The sequence below is a fragment of the Natator depressus genome, chromosome 3, assembly GCF_965152275.1.
Source record: "Natator depressus isolate rNatDep1 chromosome 3, rNatDep2.hap1, whole genome shotgun sequence".
NCBI lineage: Eukaryota > Metazoa > Chordata > Testudines > Cheloniidae > Natator > Natator depressus.
This window is the reverse complement of record NC_134236.1, coordinates 22,852,269-22,871,938: the sequence shown is the minus strand read 5'-3', so window position 1 is coordinate 22,871,938 and position 19,670 is coordinate 22,852,269. Positions and strand designations below refer to the sequence as shown.

The 19,670-nt window shown below is 41.0% G+C and overlaps 1 protein-coding gene across 1 annotated transcript in view; it reads right to left on the bottom strand.

The window, feature by feature from the left end:
* The window catches only part of APOB (apolipoprotein B), a 51,523-nt gene extending 32,979 nt beyond the window's left edge, over positions 1 to 18,544 (bottom strand). The window contains 9 exon segments of the mRNA XM_074947525.1: positions 1,927 to 2,146; positions 4,051 to 4,136; positions 4,301 to 4,425; positions 6,549 to 6,704; positions 6,866 to 7,019; positions 8,643 to 8,788; positions 11,028 to 11,143; positions 16,697 to 16,732; positions 18,408 to 18,544. Of these exon segments, the coding sequence (XP_074803626.1) occupies positions 1,927 to 2,146; positions 4,051 to 4,136; positions 4,301 to 4,425; positions 6,549 to 6,704; positions 6,866 to 7,019; positions 8,643 to 8,788; positions 11,028 to 11,143; positions 16,697 to 16,732; positions 18,408 to 18,468 (1,100 nt within the window). The 5' untranslated portion in view covers positions 18,469 to 18,544.
* Between the last annotated feature and the right edge of the window lie 1,126 nt (positions 18,545 to 19,670).

Genomic DNA, 19,670 nt, shown 5'->3' with positions numbered 1-19,670 from the left:
TCTGTGTCTGTATCTAGATTTGTATGCTTTCTAGTGTGAGTGATATATACATATTTCGCTGTGTGTCTCTAAATATATCACACAAATGGCCATTAAAATCAGTTAAAATCATATTATTTTTACAAATTATGCTAATATCATAACCAGCTATGGACAACAAAAGGTTTATTACATTACTGTTATTATTATTATTCATTATTTTTATTATTGTAGCACTTAGGAGCCCAATTCATGGACCAAGAACCTATTGTGCTAGGCACTGTACAAACACAGAACACCCAAGACATGTAGTCACATGTTTCTTTCTCTGACTATCTCGCCCTCCTCACATCCACAAACCAATCACAATCCTCAGTGATACAGTGTAATATAATGAGTTAAACAGGGGTGGGCAAACTTTTTGGCCCGAGGGCCACACTGGGGTTGCAAAAACTGTATGGACGGCCGGGTACAGAAGGCTGCGCCTCCCCAAACAGCTTGGCCCCCACCCTGTATACGCCCCCTCCCACTTCCCACCCCCTGACTGCTCCCCTCAGAACCCCCAACCCATCCAATCCCCCCTGCCCCTTGTCCCCTAACCGCCCCCTCCCAGGATCTGCCACCCTTAACCGACCCCTGGGACCCTATCCCATCCAACCCCCCTGCTCCCAGTCCCCCAACCCCTATGCACACCCTTGCCCCCTGACAGGCCCCCCGGGAGCCCACACCTATCCAACCTCCCCCTGCTCCCCATCCCCTGATCCCTATCCACACACCCGCCCCCTCACAGGCCCCCCGGGACCCCACGCTTATCCAAGCCCCCATGTTCCCCGTCCCCTGACCGCCCCCCGTCCCCTGCAGAACCACCGCCCCATCCAACTGCCCCCTGCTCCCTGTCCACTGACTGCCCTGGGACTCCCCGCCCTTTATCCACCCTCCAAGCCTCCTCACCATGCTGCTCAGAGCAGCATGTCTAGCAGCTGCGCCCCCTGGCTGGAGCTAGACACGCTGCCACACTGCCCTGCTGGAGCACGCAGCCCTGCCACACCGAGTGCTGCCCGTGTGGCAGTGTGGCTGTGGGGGAGGACAGACAGCAGGGGAAGGGCCGGGCCTAGCCTCCCCGGCCAGGAGCTCAAGGGCAGGGCAGGAGGGTCCCATGGGCTGGATGTGGCCCGCGGGCCGTAGTTAAACGGAGTTAAACGGAGGCTGCTTTTTCCTGTGTATGTGTAAATGGAATAAAATGCAGCCAGGAGGGAAATGGTGGAGCAGTAGATTTGTGGCCCAGTCCTGGACCTCCAAAAATTTGCTCTCCGCAACTGGAGATTTGGTAGTGGTAGCAGCTCATGCCAGGGCTTGTAATCAGTGTATTTTAACACATCTACTCCCTGAATAGCCTAAAAGTCTAATCTAATTTACCTATTCATGGGACTGTGGGGGGAGGGGAGGAGTCACAGGGGGATTGCTGATGTCTTTGATAAAGGCTTATTATGCAGTTATGCAGCATTTATTACATGACCATTTGAGGGACAATTGGTACAAGTTCTGGATTTGATCCCATATAATACTGAGCAGTATGGTTTACACTTAGGAGTCTACTCCCCCCAAAATATACTAGGATTTATATATATCAAAATAACAGTTAATGAGAAAATGAAAAATATTACTACCTTGTGGAAGGCAAGAATAAACCTGTTGAAGAAAATTATTACCGCACTGGACTTGTTTGTTTGTGGGATAACATTTAAATAGCGTTCTGTGTCTCTCCCTCAAACACACATACTCTTAGCGGTCTTTCCCAGTCGCCAACTATTACAGCATTTTAAGATATTACTTTAGGCTATGATTAAAACTGTTTACAGGAGAACATCACCTCTGGAATTAAATTTGCATTCACATTACCAGGCATTGTGTTTACACAATGTGAGAGCTACACTTTTTATACATTACCTTGAGGTCTCCATCATCTTCAGTACAAGAGACCCTAGCGTGTCATTGTGTAAGCCTCTAAGTCCAGTTACAAATTTGTAAAAAAGACTTGCTCTCTGCTGGTTCTGCTGGGAGGCTGACAACTTCTGCAGTTCCTGGAGGACCTTCAGCACAGCGTCCCCATGCCGGAAGGATCTGGTATCAGCACTTTCCAAGGAAAGACTTTTCTTTTCCAGTTTATCTAACAAACAGGAAAAGCATTATTTCTTTCTGTAAGCACTGTGATCTCAAACCCCACACTGGACAACCAGGGATTATGGAGCTGCTCTGGGCTCAGCTAGCCCCGCCCTGCCACACTTGCAAGACATGAACAGACTGGAGGAGGAGTTAAAAGGGAGCAGAACAGTTCACTGGTGGAAGACCAGGGAAGAGAGTGGACCTGCAATTTGCAGCTCCTGAGGAAAGGGCTGAGGGAAGGCAGGACCTCTCCCAACAACAACTTCCTGAGGGAAGGGAAGACTGTTAGAGGGCTTTCCCTTCACCCTCTCCCCTGATTCTTGTCACGCAGACAGAAAGCAGAAGATCAGAAGTCTGAAGTGCAGGCAATTTGATGTTTATTGGGGTTAGTGCCAAGCAATCATATTCATAGCTCTACACGCTGGCAGTCTGTTTCTCAGTGTTCCGTTCCCAGCTCTGACACCACAGAGCCTTTACCCCGTGTCCCCCTTCGCAGCTCTGACACCACAGAGCCTTTACCTCATATCCCCCTTCCCAGCTCTGATGCCACAGAGCCTTGCCTGTGTCCCCATTCCCCATTCCCCTATTCCCCATCCCCAGCTCCTCCTCCTTAGCAGCCCTAAATATACCTGGAGTGCACACCCCTAGTCACACCCCTTACAACTTATGGTCCTGTTTTGTTTTCGAGGGTCGTGAGCTGGGGTCTTCATTCCATCCCTTTTGTACCCCACGGAAGGGGCAAGGAGTGAGTTTGTGCTCTGGCCAAGGCCAGGCCTTTCTTTGGCTTTTAGTGTTTCTTATGCCCCCCCTTACAACCCCCATTGCCCCTCCTAACTGGTTGCTTGACCTTGCCTTGAGATAAGGAGTTGAGGCAGTCTTTAAGCGTGCGCTCATCCATTACATCCCCACCATGCCCAGTAACACTTTAGCTGTATCCCTTATCTTTTCTCATTGTACTAAAAGCCCCATCTGGTTGTGGGAAATGCAACACAGTCTCTTTGTTCATTCTTCTTCACACATATTAGTATAAGATATGAGTTTCAAAACGTCAGACTCAAAATTCTATCTCAGGCTGACAAACAAGCCTAGATACTAACAAGGACCTGCTTCAGATGTACCGTGAGGGAGAGGCATTTCCTTCTCATTCTCATATGAACTCAGTTTGTTTGTGTTAATTCCCCTTGTGCTATCTGTAGTCTACCCTGACAGGCGAGAGACTGGAGACTGACCTGGCCAGGGGGCCAAGTCACACGAGGAGGCAGCTGCTACCCTGAGAGAGATAGAGAGCACTGCTGTGCGAAGCACAGCCATGAGGAAGTGCCCAGTGCTGAGCTGACCCCCTTCACACCTTCTTCTCACAGACTTCAAACTTTGAACCATAGTGGGGTGGTAGGAAGTTGCCCAGGGAGGGCAGCCTTAAGGATTTCCTGGATGTCAAACCTTTGATAGCCCTCACAGGGCCCTGAGCTGGAGCCTGGTGGAGTGGGAGGGCCCAGGCTCCCCTACACTCCCCAACCACTGCATATCTAAGGGCCTAAATCCTGACCATTAGGCAACGCTGCCCACAAGGGCAAGACATCACAGAGACATTTTAGTTTCTGACTCCTTGAAGCATCCTTCCTGTTTAAATAACAGGATCTTTATGAAGTTTTATATAGGTACTGATGTAGCTGAATAGTGCATTTGTTTCCCCATATCTAGAATTATTTCACGTATAGGTGAGTACACACCATTGCTATTTCCTGAAAGTGATATGCTGCTTTTTTTTATCGTAGGTGGTTATGCATTTCTTAACAAAGCTAATCTAACTTGATCAGTGGACATGTTTTATGAGGAGTGCATGCTGAGATGGGAAGCCAGAAATGTGCCACGGTGAAACTGAAAAATGTTTCAGTACTGCAGACCTACCTTCATCAAAGTTTCTGCTGTTGATTTTGGGGGTTTCGACAAGTTTCAGAGTTTGCGTGACTTGTGCCATCATACCATACTGATTTCTAGTAAATAAAAGAAAAACACAGTCCTTTAGTTGTGGCCGAATTAGTTGTGCTGAATCCTGCCCGCCATTGCATGGGCAGTAAATCAGGGCAGAATTTGACCTATTATCATTCATTATGACTATTTACAAAGGAAGGGTAATGATATATAACATGCCACCTACTTGTACGAGGAAGGCAGAAACAGGTGTTTTTCTCTGCAGTCTACTTCAGCCACATGCCTTCTCCTTGAATCTACAGTGTACTGACAGGATTGACTGCTGCTAAGCAGGGTGGATAATGGGCTGTTCTGTAAAACATAGTTTGAGGAACATTTAGCATATTTTGTTGTAGTGAAACAAGCACATTTCTGATCGCTATGGTTACTGGGCTGCAACATTAACAGTTACAGCACATTGGGAGTGGTGCTGCTGTTTGGTTCATAATTAAATCACATCCTTGTCTAAAGAAAAACTGTGCCAATATCTCAGTCCATATCCTGCAGTCTCTTCACAGCCACCACTCCTGCAGATATCTTGTCCTAAGTGTCAGTGAAGTTATTATTGTGTTTGCCTGAGAATGTACCATAGGACTGAGCCCTTATAACCTACAGGAAAGGACATGGCCTTATCAGTGCTTAATTTCATAGAATCATAGAATATCAGGGTTGGAAGGGACCTCTAGTCCAACCCCCTGCTCAAAGCAGGACCAACACCAACTAAATCATCCCAGCCAGGACTTTGTCAAGCCTGACCTTAAAAACCTCTATCGAAGGAGATTCCACCACCTCCCTAGGTAACCCATTCCAGTGTTTCACCACCCTCCTAGTGAAAAAGTTTTTCCTAATATCCAACCTAAATCTCCCCCACTGCAACTTGAGACCATTACTCCTTGTTCTGTCATCTGCTACCACTGAGAACAGTCTAGAGCCATCCTCTTTGGAACCCCCTTTCAGGTAGTTGAAAGCAGCTATCAAATCCTCCCTCATTCTTCTCTTCCGTAGACTAAACATCCCCAGTTCCCTCAGCCTCTCCTCATAAGTCATGTGTTCCAGTCCCCTAATCATTTTTGTTGCCCTCCGCTGGACGCTTTCCAATTTTTCCACATCCTTCTTGTAGTGTGGGGCCCAAAACTGGACACAGTACTCCAGATGAGGCCTCACCAGTGTCGAATAGAGGGGAATGATCACGTCCTTCGATCTGCTGGCAATGCCCCTACTTATACATCCCAAAATGCCATTGGCCTTCTTGGCAACAAGGGCACACTGTTGACTCATATCCAGCTTCTCGTCCACTGTAACCCCCAGGTCCTTTTCTACAGAACTGCTGCCAAGCCATTCGGTCCCTAGTCTGTAGCGATGCATTGGATTCTTCCGTCCTAAGTGCAGGACTCTGCACTTGTCCTTGTTGAACCTCATCAGGTTTCTTTTGGCCCAATCCTCCAATTTGTCTAGGTCCCTCTGTATCCTATCCCTACCCTCCAGCGTATCTACCTCTCCTCCCAGTTTAGTGTCATCTGCAAACTTGCTGAGGGTACATTTGTCATGAAAGAAGTTGCCTGGGCTCAAGCAATTAGGGCTCAAGTAATGTTTTTACATTCATTACTGATGCAGCAAACCTAGAGGTGCCAGAGCTATGAACTGTCAAGCCTAAAGGTGCCCACACTCAGCCCTGGCAAGCTCTGGCACAAATTAAGCACTGGCCCTTATCATTATGAAGTAATTTGCAATGGTTAGAATAATTTAGACACTTTAAAATAGTGGATGTACTTCACAGTCCTCCTATGGTTACAAATGGTTTAAAGATTTCCATCAAGAACAAACATTAAAAGTATAAGCACGGGAGCATTCGGTACCAGGAACAAATCTTCCAGTGTGTGTGTGTGTGCACGTTTGCACTCAGCCTACTTGCATGCACAAATACCCTGATGTGCCTCTGAGGATGGGGCCTGTCAAAGGATTTATCTTGGTGCATGCAGAAACCTCAGCATTAACATCAAGCTACTTGCATGCATATGCTGGTTACATACAATGTACATATGCATGTTGGAAGATTTGGCCAATAAAGTTTAATGGGCTATCTAGAAAACCTTGGGCCTGATCTGACAAGGTGCCTCACACCTGACAGTACTAAGCCCATGGGAAAGTGTGATTACATATATATATATAAAATCAGTTATTCCCCATTAGTGTCTTAAAAAGCCAAACCAAACCAAAGCAACCATCCAACCAACCAAACAAAAAACGCACATCACTTTGCAGTATTTGTGAGAACAATGTGAAAGAAGTTGAGATGATATTCATTTCCCAAAGTTCAGATTTTTCTATTGACTTCCACTAATGGCAGGAAGCAAAGGCAGAGGGTCAGATTCTGAAGAACTAAAATAATATAATGAAGCACTTTCTTAAATAACATTTTGCCCTGCTATACTTACCAGTCCCTTTATGAGGGCAATTGGGCTGACATAGTCTCTGATGGGATTGAAGTTATCGCAGGTTTTCAGGTTTCTATTAATTGAAATAACTGATGCTGTGTTCCCTTTTCTATCCTTGACTTCAACTTCACTGTCGCACTTCCCATATATGGTATCCTGGAGAGCGGGGAAAATTAACATCATTATTCATGTTACCAAATGAGTTCAAGTCTAGTCTGAAATCCCATTGTCTGAGTAAGAACTTCAGGACAGGGCCCACTTAGTGGGTTTTGCTGCATTTGTTAAAGAAGTAAATTAACTGTTGCTCAGCTTCCTACCATGGAGATTGTTTTTAGGTTGTCTTCTGTTTCCATTGGCACAATAAGTGCTGAGATGATCCCCCTCTTGATGTTAAGAATGTTCATTGGTTCATTTTTCTCTGCATACAGCTGGACCTTCTTCCCATCCTGAGTGCTAAATTTCAGTTCATACCTGCCCCCCAAAAAAACAGTAGGTGTGAGACAAAAATAAAAACAAGCTAGCCAAGAGCTTACCATCTTGATTATTGCCGAATGCTCCATGTACATCTAGATATAGAATTATTCACTTGTATTAATGTGGCTCCCCAAAGCCCCAGTCAAGATTGGGCTCCATTGTGCCAAGGACTGTACAAATACACACATTCCAAATAATTTAAAACAGCATTTAAAATATTCCCTAATAAACCACTTTCTGCATCTCTCCCTTCCCTTTTTTTCATGAGAAATAGTGAGCTTGGGGTCTCTGCTTATTATTTTATATTGCTCCATTCTTTCCCCCAGTTCTGTACAGTCTGTATAGACTATCCCCAACCATGACTCTACCTGGTATTATTAGTTTCTCTTTGAATACTGAGTAGGAAACTACTGACCATTAATACCTCCTCAGTTCTGATGTATACTGTACACTTAAAGAATAAGATGTTGTAAACTTTGAGGACATTCAATGAAGAGGAACAAGAATGCTTTGTGGTCTGGAAAACCTAATTTATAGTGACAGGATTAAGGAGCTGAGTCTATTGAGTTTATTGTAGAGAAGGCTAAGGGTAAACTTGATGGATCTGTAAGTACCTATACAGGGAGAAGATTTCTGATATTAGAGGGCTCTTTAATCTAGTGTACAGATGCATAACAAAATCCAATGGCTGGTAGCTAAATTTAGACAAATTCAGATAGGAAATAAGATGTGATGTTTTCAAAGTAAGGGTAATTAACTATTGGAACAGATTACCATCACTGGAGGTCTTTAAATCAAGACTGGATATCTTTCTAACAAATATGCTTTAGCTCCTAAACCTCAAGTTATTTTGCTGGATGCAAGAATCCCTGGGTGCAATTCTATCGCTTGTGATGTGCAGAACAGGGTAATAGCATTAGGGACATCTTCAGGAAGGGCATTCCATGCATAAAGGGAGGCATTGAAACAAGTGTGAAGGTTCATGTGGAGACATGGACAAACAAGCAATGGAAGCTGGTTTCACTGGTGGACCAGAGGGGGCAGACACAATAACTTACCAGTGCAGGTAAGTAGGGAGGAGCTAAGTTGGGAAGGACATTAAAGGTCAGTAGCAGAAGCCTGGGCTGTTTGCTTAGGTGGGCTAATGTTACTTTGTGCCGTGTAAGCCGAGCAAAGCAGTCTGAAAGTGGCTGGAGACGTCCATTTGACAATTCCTCATGTTCAGGGGAACTTTCCTCTGGTAGAAAACTCAGAGTGGACTACACTGACTCCTACACCAGCACTCCCCACACTCCTGATATGAGGGAGAGAAGGGAGCAGGCTGTGAACATTCCAGCGTCAGAGTGTGGATGGGATGATTTCTGCTGATTTCAGGCTTTCAGTGACACAATTCAAGGCTGTCGCCATGCAGCCCCAAATTGTGCCACAGCCAGGTGGCTCTGAATCAAGGAGTTGCAACTAGCTCCTGCTCTCTCAGCATCACAGTTCATTCCCGAGTCTGGGACAGCACTGCCATACACCGCCCCTTCTAAAGGACAGGGCAGGTTGTAAAGTCATAGTCTATCCCGAATTAAATAAGAATGGGTTTGTTAGCAAAGGCTCTAGTAAGTTTTTGCTCACTGGGCCATGGCTCTGGCAAAGTCATCCGAGTTCTTTGACTTTTTCAGGAGACTCTTTCCCTCAGCATCCACACCAAACATCTCTCGCAGGGTACATTGGCTTGTCTTCAGGATGAAGCTACACAGCTGTGGGACCTCCAGCTCAACCTGAAAACATACACAGCACATGTTTTCTCCTTCTCTCACTATCACTCCTGCAGAACTATGTGGTTCTTATTTTTAAAGATACAGGAGATGTTTTTAAATTTATTTTTAAAGTAACACTGTGTGCACCGTGCACTTGTATAGCAGTTTTTGTGTGAAGACCGAAGAGTGCTTTAAGTAATCTTACAATATCCAGGTGGCGTAAAGGTCATATAGATTTGTAGAGTACCTAGTATGTAGGGATCCTGGTCTATGACTTGGGCCCCTAAGAGCTATGGAAATATGAATAATTAATAATATATTCCTTATATTAACAATGGGTAAACTGAGAGACAGACACGTTACGTGACTTTCCCATGATCACATAGTAAGTCAATGGCAAAGCATGGAACAAGTACCCAGGTCGCCTGCTCCATCCATTTCACCAAACTAGATATGAATCAATTCCTCACTTCGGGCTGGTAGAGAATTTTTAGTTAAAACTATTTTTCAACAGAATGTTGGGTTTTCAATTGAATATCTTTTTTGTTGAAAAAGTGTCTGCTTTCCATGGAAAACTTTGATTTTTTATTAAAAAAATGAATGCTCCAAACCCAAAATACTTCTATTTGGATATGCTGTCTCATGGGAATGGTAGTTTGGTTGGCTCACTTCCCTATTCTCCTCTAAGGACTGGGTTCCCCAGCCGGGTTTTATCTCCTCAGATACATCATGGCCATTCAACTCCCATGATGCACAACCTCTCCTCACCAATAGGGGAGAGTAGTCCAACCAGGGAGCCCAACTTGTAGAAGAAAATGGGAGCACAAGGTATCCAAACTACAACACCCATAAGACACTGCACTGACATTCTGGAATAGAAATATTTTGGCTAAAATAGTTTGGATTTTGGCCAAAATATTTCAGATTTAGATTTTTTTTGCCAAAAATTCAAAATTTGCCACAGGGTGGGAGGACCATTTATCCAACCAGCTCTTTCTGCAGTTCTGTTTACACAAGCTGAGGATACAGACCTTAGACTCTCAAATCTTTTTAAAAGAGAGACTGCATATTATCTCCTGAAAATATGCACAATGGACCAAGTCCTCTTTGCTCTATTCTGGTCCTACTGATATCAATAGAACTACTTCACTAAGGAAAGTGAGTATGACATGGTCCAACATTATTATAAAGTCCAGAATTATTATTAATCAAATAATATTATAACTACAGCTGGTCAAAAAGTGAGAATTTTTTTGCAAAAACTTTTTTGTCAGAAAATGTTGAAATTTGAAATGGTATGACCAGAGTATTTATGGGTATTCTTACAGTAATGATGATAACATGTGATCTTACTCCCATTGACTTTAATTGGAGCAGAATCAGGCCTCTAATTTATAAGATTTCTCACATATGGAATGTGTCAAAAGTGAGTACATTTCAAGCAGAACAAGCATGAAGATGACTAATGAGAAACACTGAACATTTGCTCCGCACCATACTGCATGCTAGATGCAAAGACCAGCAATATTCACTGTAAACCAGCAATCTGCAGTGTGGTCTTGACATTGGCTTCAAAACTTGTGAAGAAATCTGAGCATTATACAGAGGAGTATTTAGTTACTGGACAGAACACTGTAATACCCAAAAGCTATTTGCCCAGTTACCCAGTTAATGAAGTAATATTGTGAAATGTGACATTTTGAGGAAGTTGGAAGGAGAATAGGATAGGTTATCGGGCTAATGGCCTATGGAGCCTTTCACCCCTAGGATACCAGATCCTGACCCAGGAAGATGACAACTGAAAGTTGTCATCACCTGGTGAGTATTCAGTGTGCTGCATGAAATCAGTTGATCAATTAGCAGTCTCAGTTTAGGCTCTAGTGGCTAAGCGTTGAGTGCTTCTATTGACAGACCCAGAGGAAAAGCCAAATACTGAATGAGCCATGCACCGAGTTACCAACTCTGCTATTTCTTCTCTAGGAGTAGAAAAGCCTGGTCAGGTTCGAGGTGCATTGGCAGGAGTGAAGAAACTCTGCCAATCTTGTCACTGCCTTTTCTGTCCGAAAATAAAGGGCTTCAGACTTCAGGGCTGTCAAATGTGTGCATTTCACAAGCACTACATTCACTAAATACAAAATGGAGGGGGAAGGGAGATGGAGGCCATAGGAAGATATGGGGGAGGAGTTTCCAATTGTTAATCCCCATGTTGCCCATTATCTTTTTTCTGATTGTAGTCAGTTCTTTCTTCCTCTTTCCTTACCTTGCAGTTAATTTTAGAGCCACTTCGTGAATCTGCTGTTCCTTTCACTCCACTTGCTATTTCTGCTTCATAGGTGTAAATGTATTTTCTGAGATGTTTAAATCTGGTTGCATCTTCTGCAATTAAAAAACAAATACATTTTTATGAATAGCACAGACAGATGCATATTTAGATCATCACAATACAGTTCAAGATAGCATTGTGCAAACTGGAAATAATGCCAGAAATGAGGGAAATATTAGCATATCCCTATGGCTGATTTCTTCTTTGGTTTTGTACATAAGTTGGGGTTTTTTTAAGATAAATCTGTAGAAGAGATATGGTAAGATGTCATTACTTGAAGCCTTTAAATCAAGATAGGATGTTTTTTCCAAAATATGTGCTATAGCTCAAACAGAAATTATGGCCTTGATGCACAAATTATTGGATCCTTTGTCTTGTATTATACAACATGTCAGCTTAGACAATCATAATGATCCCTTCTGGCTTTAAAGTCTATGCATCTCAGATTTTTTTCCCCATTAAAGTCAATGGTAAGCACAGTTGGGAACGTAGGCCCCATCAGAAGAAAATGTAAGGGATAAATGAAGCTATGCAAAGGAAAGATAGCAAGAATAATAAAAGGCCAATATGGCTCCATCGGGAGCTCTTTAAAGTCATGGAAATCAAAAAGAAATTCTACAAAAAGTGGAAATGTGGATGAATTGCTAAGGAGGAGTAAAAAGAATAGCACAAGCATGTAGGGACAAAATCAGAAAGGCTAAGGCACAAAATAAGTTACACCTAGCAAGGGACATAAAATGCAATAAACAGAGGTTCTTTAAATATATTAGGAGGAAGAGAAAGATGAAGGAAAGTGTAGGTCCTCCACTTAGTGGAGAAGGAGAACTAAAACTCATGACATCAGGAAGGCTGAGGTGTTTAATGCCTATTTTGTTTCAGTGTCCATTAAAAAGGTTAATGGTGATGAGATACTCAACACAATTAATATTAACACGGGGGAAGGAATGCAGGCCAAAATAGGGAAAGAACAGGTTAAAGAATATTTAGATAAATTAGATGTATCCAAGTCAATATGGCTTGAGGAAAACTTGGAACTGTTAGCAATTATGTATGAGAACTCATGGATGATGGATGAAGTCCAAGAGGACTGGAGTAGGGCTAACATAGTACCTATCTTTAAAAAGATGAGCAAAAAGGACTTGGGGAATTATAGACCAGTGTGCCTAACTTAATACCTGGAAAGATACTTAAACATTTTTTGAACAATATAATTATGAGCACCCAGAGAATAATAGGTTTATAAGGAATAGCCAGCATGCATTTGTCAACAATAAATCATACCAAATCAACCTAACTTCCTTCTTTGACAGAGTTACTGGCCTAAAGGATAGGGTAGAAGCTGTAGATGTGATATATCTTGATTTTAGGAACGCCTTTGATACAGTCCCAGATAACATTCTCATAAGCAAATGAGGGAAATGTGGTCTAGATGAAATTACTATAAGATAGGTGCAAAACTAGTTGAAAGACCATACTTAAAGAGTCAGGTTTCAGAGTAGCAGCTGTGTTAGTCTGTATCTGCAAAAAGAAAAGGAGGACTTGTGGCACATTAGAGACTAACAGGCCACTTTTGGATAGCATCCACTTTGGCCTGTAGGGGGCTGATAGTTCCTTGACCCACCTGGTGTCCAAGGTAGGTTGTTATCAATGGTTCACTGTCAAACTTGGAGGTAATATCTAGTGGGTCCCATAGGGTTCTGTCCTGGGTCTGACCCTATTCAATATTTTTAGGTTTGACAGAATCCATTTTTTTTTATAATTTTGATGGATAATATAAATGTTTATTTTAAGCATTTTTAAAAAATATTTAAATTTTCACAGTTTTGCAAAATTATGGGTTTTAAGCCATTTAAAAAAATGGTTTAAATTTGCACAGTTGTTACATGAAATTAAGGGGGATATTTAGACAATAATTATTTAATGACATTTGATATTGAGATTTTAAAAAGTTAAAGCATTATAGCCATTAAAATACAAATTGTCAACATCGCATGTCAAAATATACAAAGTAAATATCCTTAAATCAAACTCTAATAAATTCTCAAGCAGCTCTTTTCTTACTTTACCTATTGGTAAAATTAGAATATTATGGATGGGAATATTTTTTCATTGGTTTCTGTGTGTATGGTCAAATTGAAAAAAATTAAATCTAAATCCTTCCAAATTTAAATATTTTTGTTAATGACTTGGATGATGGAGTGGAGAGTATGCTTATAAAATGTGCAGATGACACCAAAATAGGAGGGGTTGCAAGCACTTTGAAAGACAGGATTAGAATTCAAAATGACCTTGATGAATTAGAGAATTGTTCTGAAGTCAGTAAGATGAAATTCAATAAAGACAAGTGCAAAGTACTATACAATGCACAGCTACAAAATGGGGAATAACTAGCTAGCCAGTAATACTATTGGAAAGGATCTGGGGGTTATTGTAGGTCAAAAATTGAATGCGTCAGCTATGTGATGCAGTTTCAAAAATCCTAATATCGTTCTGGGGTGTTGTATGTAAGTCACGGGAAGTAACTGTCCTGCTCTGCTCAGCACTGGTTAAGCCTCAGCTGGACTACTGTATCCAGTTCTGGGCACCACACTTTAAGAATGATGTGGACAAATTGGAGAGAGTCCAGAGGAGAGCAATAAAAATAAGAAAAGGTTTTAAAAACCTGACCTATGAGAAAAGGTTAAGAAAACTGGGCATGTTTAGTCTTGAGAAAAGAAAACTGAAGGGAGACCTGATAATAGTCTTAAAATATGCTAACAGCTGTTGTAAAGAGGACTGTGATCAATTGTTCTCCATGTCCACTAGGAAAAGAAAAAAAGGGGCTTAATCTGCAGCAAAAAAGATTTAAACTAGATATTAGGAAAATTGTTCTAACTATATCTGTAATTAAGTTTTAGAATAGGCTTCCAAGGGAGGTTGTGCAGTCCCCATCATTGGAAGCTTTTAAGAACATATTGGACAAACATGTGTCAGGGATGGTCTAGGTTTACTTGGTCCTGCCTCAGCACAGTGGGCTGGACTTAAAGGCCTCTCAATATCCCTTCCAGCTCCACCTTTTTATGATTCTATGCAGACAATTAATTAGATTGTTTTTAAAAAGCATGTATTAGGTTTCTTTAAAAGTGGTGTTTGCTTCCTTGCTAACAACAGAGTTCAGCTCAAATTTGTGCAGTCACAATTCAAAGAAAAGTATAAGAGCCAATTTGTCCAGGAATTTCACATGGTTGAAGTTTACAAAGATAAATGTGGAAATGGAGTGGAAAAAAACAACCCTCAAACCAGAATCCCTAATTCTAATTCTGTGAGAATCTAAAGAACCGTCCTCCTGTCCAAAAGTTTCTATGAGTTTTCTGGGAACATGAGATATTTTTCTGAGTCAAACTCACACCTGAGTTCATGGACTCCCTGGAGTTCTTCCTTTTTATGTTAGTGGACATTTTTTTTTATGTGTACAGGACCCAGATCAGGCCTGTGCACTGTTTAAGTCCTTGAGACAACATCAGGCAGGAGGAAATGTGTTTAGAAGCCTCTCCTAAGAGCTCAGAGGACTTAAGTGGCACACAGGCCTTGTGCTGGATCTCTTCACACGGGAGAATTTCACCTATCTGTCCCTACTGCCTGCAAAGGAGATTCAGATTTAACATTATTATTATTTATTATCTGTATTGTGGTAGCGCCTAGGAGCCCTAGTCATGGACCAGGACCCCATTGCGCTAGGTGCTGTATAACACAGAACAAAAATGATGCCACGAACAGCATACTGAATTCTGCTTGCAGATAAAATGAAAAATCAGTGAGGTTACGTAGATGTAGATGAAAGCAGAATTTCCTTCACTGTCTCACAGGGATATGAGATCTTCCAGTGGCAGGCCTCGACATTGTGGGCCAAATTCTGTTCACAGATAACTGCCATTGTGTCTGCAGGCAGAACTGGAAACTAACCCTGATCCTCCTTGGGAGGAAGGAAAGTCAACTTCATCTTGGCGTAAGCACACATACTCCAGTGAAATCAAGAGTTTTGCCTCTTTATGCCAGCACTGTGTTTGGCTCAGTGAAGTGTATTATATTCTCAGCCATGCTCCTGTAACACATTTTATCATGTCAGCAGGGAATGTCTCAATAGAATCTGGTGGGATTTTGACTGCTTTCTTTATATTTTGGTACAAGAATTACGCTCTAAAGGGGAAAAGAGAGAGCTCTTAAAAGCAAGCTATACATCTTAGAAGAGGAATATAGGAGACGGACTAAGCTATGGAAGTGCGAATTGAATAATTTCAAATCAGAGAGCCAAATTCTCAGCTGGTGTAAATCAGCATAGACCTGTTGAAGTCAAGCTGTGCCAGTTTACACCAGCTAAGGATCTGGCCGAGAGTTTACTCTGACATCATTGGGGTTGTAAATGAGAGTAGAATTTTGCTGTAAGTAACCTCTTTTTTCCTTGGATTTCCAGAGTCTGTAAGCCTTATCTATTTTCCCCTTGATGTCAAGTATTTTATTTTAGACACCATTAATTTAATTATTAATAAATATGAATATGATAGCAATAAATACTTAATATGATATAGTTCTCTTCATCCCCAATGATTTAACTAATCTGATCAGCCAATTATATTAATTACAATCATACAAATGGTTTGAAGGCTATCCATGTAAACTTCAGCTATCTTACACTCCACCATACTATAATTGTTTGTATACTCTGATCAATTCTCACAATTCTGATATCTGTTTTATTAATTCTAGGAGACATAATTTCTCTCCAACTACTGCTTCATTTCCAGTGTTTAACATGAACCTTATCTGTTATAAAAGGAATAAATAATGATGAAAATAGTAAATAAAAATAAAGTTGAGAAATTGACAGTGAAACCCAGAAAAAACTCTCTGAATTGTCTCAGATGGATGAATTAATCCTGAGCACCTGTAGATGGTGCTAGAGTGTCAAATAAGAAAAAGCAAAAGCTTATCAAAGACAAAGATCAAAACAACTCATGGACACTGACCCTCCAGAGGAACATTCTGTATCCAAGCAAGCTGTCAGGGCCAACCAGGGTTCATTACAAAGGTTGTGCATAAAGTCAGCATTTCCTGTTTCTTGACTAGGTTGGTTTAATAAATTATTATCCCGGCTGACAGAGTTATTGACATAAAGTATTCTGTAGGTATTTAGTTAGCTATATGAGTAAAACACTTGGGTGTAGCAATAACCGAAAGGAGTAAATCAGGAGTGAGATTACCAGTGTACATTGAAATAAAATGCATACGATTTCCCTGTTAAATCTTCAAAGTTAGAGAAAGGGGACTTCCAAAATAATGGACCTTTAAAATCAATCAAGCAAATAAATGTGGTATTTCTTTTTGGAAAGTTTTTTTAAAATTCAAAGTGATAATCATTGCTTTTCAGGCTGATGAAAAGTCTTAAAATTCATAGGGCTAAGTCCCTGAGACTCTGTAATTCCTGAAGTCAACAGGAGTTTTGCCTGAGTAAACATCTGTTTTAAAGGAAGAGATATATGGAAATGGAAAACAAAAAACCAAAAACTTTGGGAGGTATAGTCAGTTAAAACAATAGTAGAGCAAAAGGAATACAAAGGGAGAACCCTTACTTGAACAAGCTGGATTTCCATTTTCAGGCCCATCTTCTGTAAAAAAGCAAAGCATAAAATAAAACTTTTACAAATGATTAATATCAAACAAATAAAATAGAAATTCATATGTACACTCTGCATCACAGTCCAGAGATGGATATGCAGACACAGAGGGGCCTCACTAATTTGTACTAACAACTAAGGGTTTAGTTCTGCAAACACTGAGGTAAAAGACAAAATTCCCATCTACTTAAATGGTAAAGTCGAGCATTAAAAAAACACTGCAAATGACTGAATTTTGTGAATTAGCAAGCAAGGGCCTGATCCTCAGATCACTGAACTCAGTAGCAAAGTGCTCCTTGATATTAATGGTGTATGATCAGGCACTAAATGTACAACATAATGATAAAAAGAAATGTGATGGGGGAAGTAGTACAGTTGATAGATGACAAACGGACCAAATGCATCACAGAATATGCTTTCTTTACAACACTGAAAATTATAGGTTAGTTTTAAATTATGAAAATATTGAATAGTAGACTAATAACTGTACTGCGGTAATATTTCCTTTGTAAAAATAATGATAGTGTTGCTATATGAGACCTCTGTACAACTCTCTGCTATTAAATCTTGACTAAGAAGCAGGGAGAGACCTCCGTTTTTGTGTCTGAATTATAAAATTTGTGGACTGGCGAAAAGTAGATAAGTAAGAGGCAGCTGTATTGATGACAGAGGGTAAACATATCTGTTGAAAAAGGTGTTTAATTTAATCGATATTTGGATTGCATAAAGCTATGCATTCACTTAAGGTTAGTTTGAATATTGAGACTTTATTCTTCCATGCGCCCTAATTCAAAGCCCACAGTCCTTTCTTTGACTTAACTGATCAGACTCATATTGTTTTGTATTAGAAAAAAAGTTACTTATTTCACATAATCTAATAAAAATAACAATACTAGTAACAATATATAGGACCAAATACATCCTTAGTGTAACTCCGGTGAAGTCAATAAAGGCACATTGGGGGTGAATATTATCATTACCTGCATATAGGACCAGATCCTGCTAAACACCCATTTATTTCAATGGTGAAGGATTGGACCCATAGTTCTATCCTCCTGAAGGATCCCAAAACATTTTACAAACTATGGTACCATTGAACAATCTAAACAGACACTCCTAGGCAATGAAGGAGTTATCTTACAACTCCACCACACCACGTTCATTTTTTTCCCCAAATTATACCAGGTCTATCTTTACTGAACTGAACCAAAATTACTACAGAGCTACTGTCATCTTTTAATACAAATCACTATTTCACATACAGTGCCTCCTACCAGACACATCATGTTTTATCACTCATATCCCATCACACTTGCAGTAAAACATATTAGCAACACCCACACGAAATCTGCAGAATACTATAAAATGTCTCCTTGCAGGTGAGCAATGATCACTGTAAAGAAAAGCAGCTAGGCAAAAATAAAGGACGATGATACCACTACACTTGTCAAATACATTAAAAATGAACCAGAGAAATGGTGACATTTCCAACATTTCCTTTATGGATTTAATCTGGATCCTGCTATTAGGACACACTCCCAAAAAGGGAATAGATTACATATTTCCCATCCTTGGCTTCTCTGATTCTGTGATTCATAGTCCCATAGATTTTTCCCTCCCTGATATTTTAATAGATTTTCACATAAAGCTGCAAAAAGCTACTTACGAGTGAGCACATCACTGCTGAGCAGCAACAGCAGCAGCAGCCAGAGCTGCAGAGGGCCCATGGTGAGCACCGGACCCTATTGCTGCTGTCCCCTCAGTTCTTCTCCTTCCTCCCTTCACCTCCTCTACCCAAGTTTCAGGGAGAGAATGAGCCTCCTCACTTGGCCCTGCATTTATATAGTGTGTTGCAAGCAGCTGAGCCAAATAGTTTAGAAAGTTCAGAGCAAATTGCAAAAGGTCCAAAGGTTAGAGTCCTGGATCCTCTTTGCAATGCAGCAGAAGGCTCAGCCTGGGCTGCTGAGGCCCCAGCATGCAGAAGAAGACTGAACATTTATCTGTGGTAAATGATTGTGCCACTTCAATTGTATTTTTCTTTCTTTAACTGACTTTTAACAGCGGAAGATAATATTCCAACAAAAGGGGTTTCCTCCTTTTAGCAAGAAATAAAGTAAATCATGTAAATTACTGCTGGGGCAAGCTAGCACTACAGAACTTTGAATTAGTATGGAGGCTGAGGGCTTGAATGGTACTTATACATGAGAGTAATTAGATTATTGTGCAATTTAGGCATCTTCTCTTTACTTAATGTGAACATGCTGTCATGTGCCCAGAAGAGGCAGAACAATCAATAAAAGAAAAGGAGTACTAGTGGCACCTTAGAGACTAACCAATTTATTTGAGCATAAGCTTTCGTGAGCTACAGCTCACTTCATCGGATGCACACCTTTTCTTTTTGCGAATACAGACTAACACGGCTGTTACTCTGAAACCTGTCATAGAACAATCAATGTTACTGATGCCCTTTGTAGGGCAAAAATTTCCTTCATACCTTGCTAAAAAGCAGATGCATTTCAGACAGGCTGGTAATATCCAGGCACGACAGGCCATATTAAATGCTGGGATTAGAAAATTCAGTATTCTTGCTGGTTTCAGTTAGCCCAGATTTTTAGAGATCATCGCCTTGTTTGGTAACAACAACAAAGAAATGAGAGGTTTCAGAGTAGCAGCCGTGTTCATCTGTATCCGCAAAAAGAACTGGAGTACTTGTGGCACCTTAGAGACTAACAAATTTATTAGAGCATAAGCTCACGAAAGCTTATGCTCTAATAATTTTGTTAGTCTCTAAGGTGCCTCAAGTACTCCTGTTCTTTTTAAAGAAATGAGAGGTAATGATAAGAAATGATCATTATTATTCAGAGAACTAAATGAAGGAAATTGAAAACTGTACGGTATTCATGAACATTTAAGTGTATATTAGAGCTGG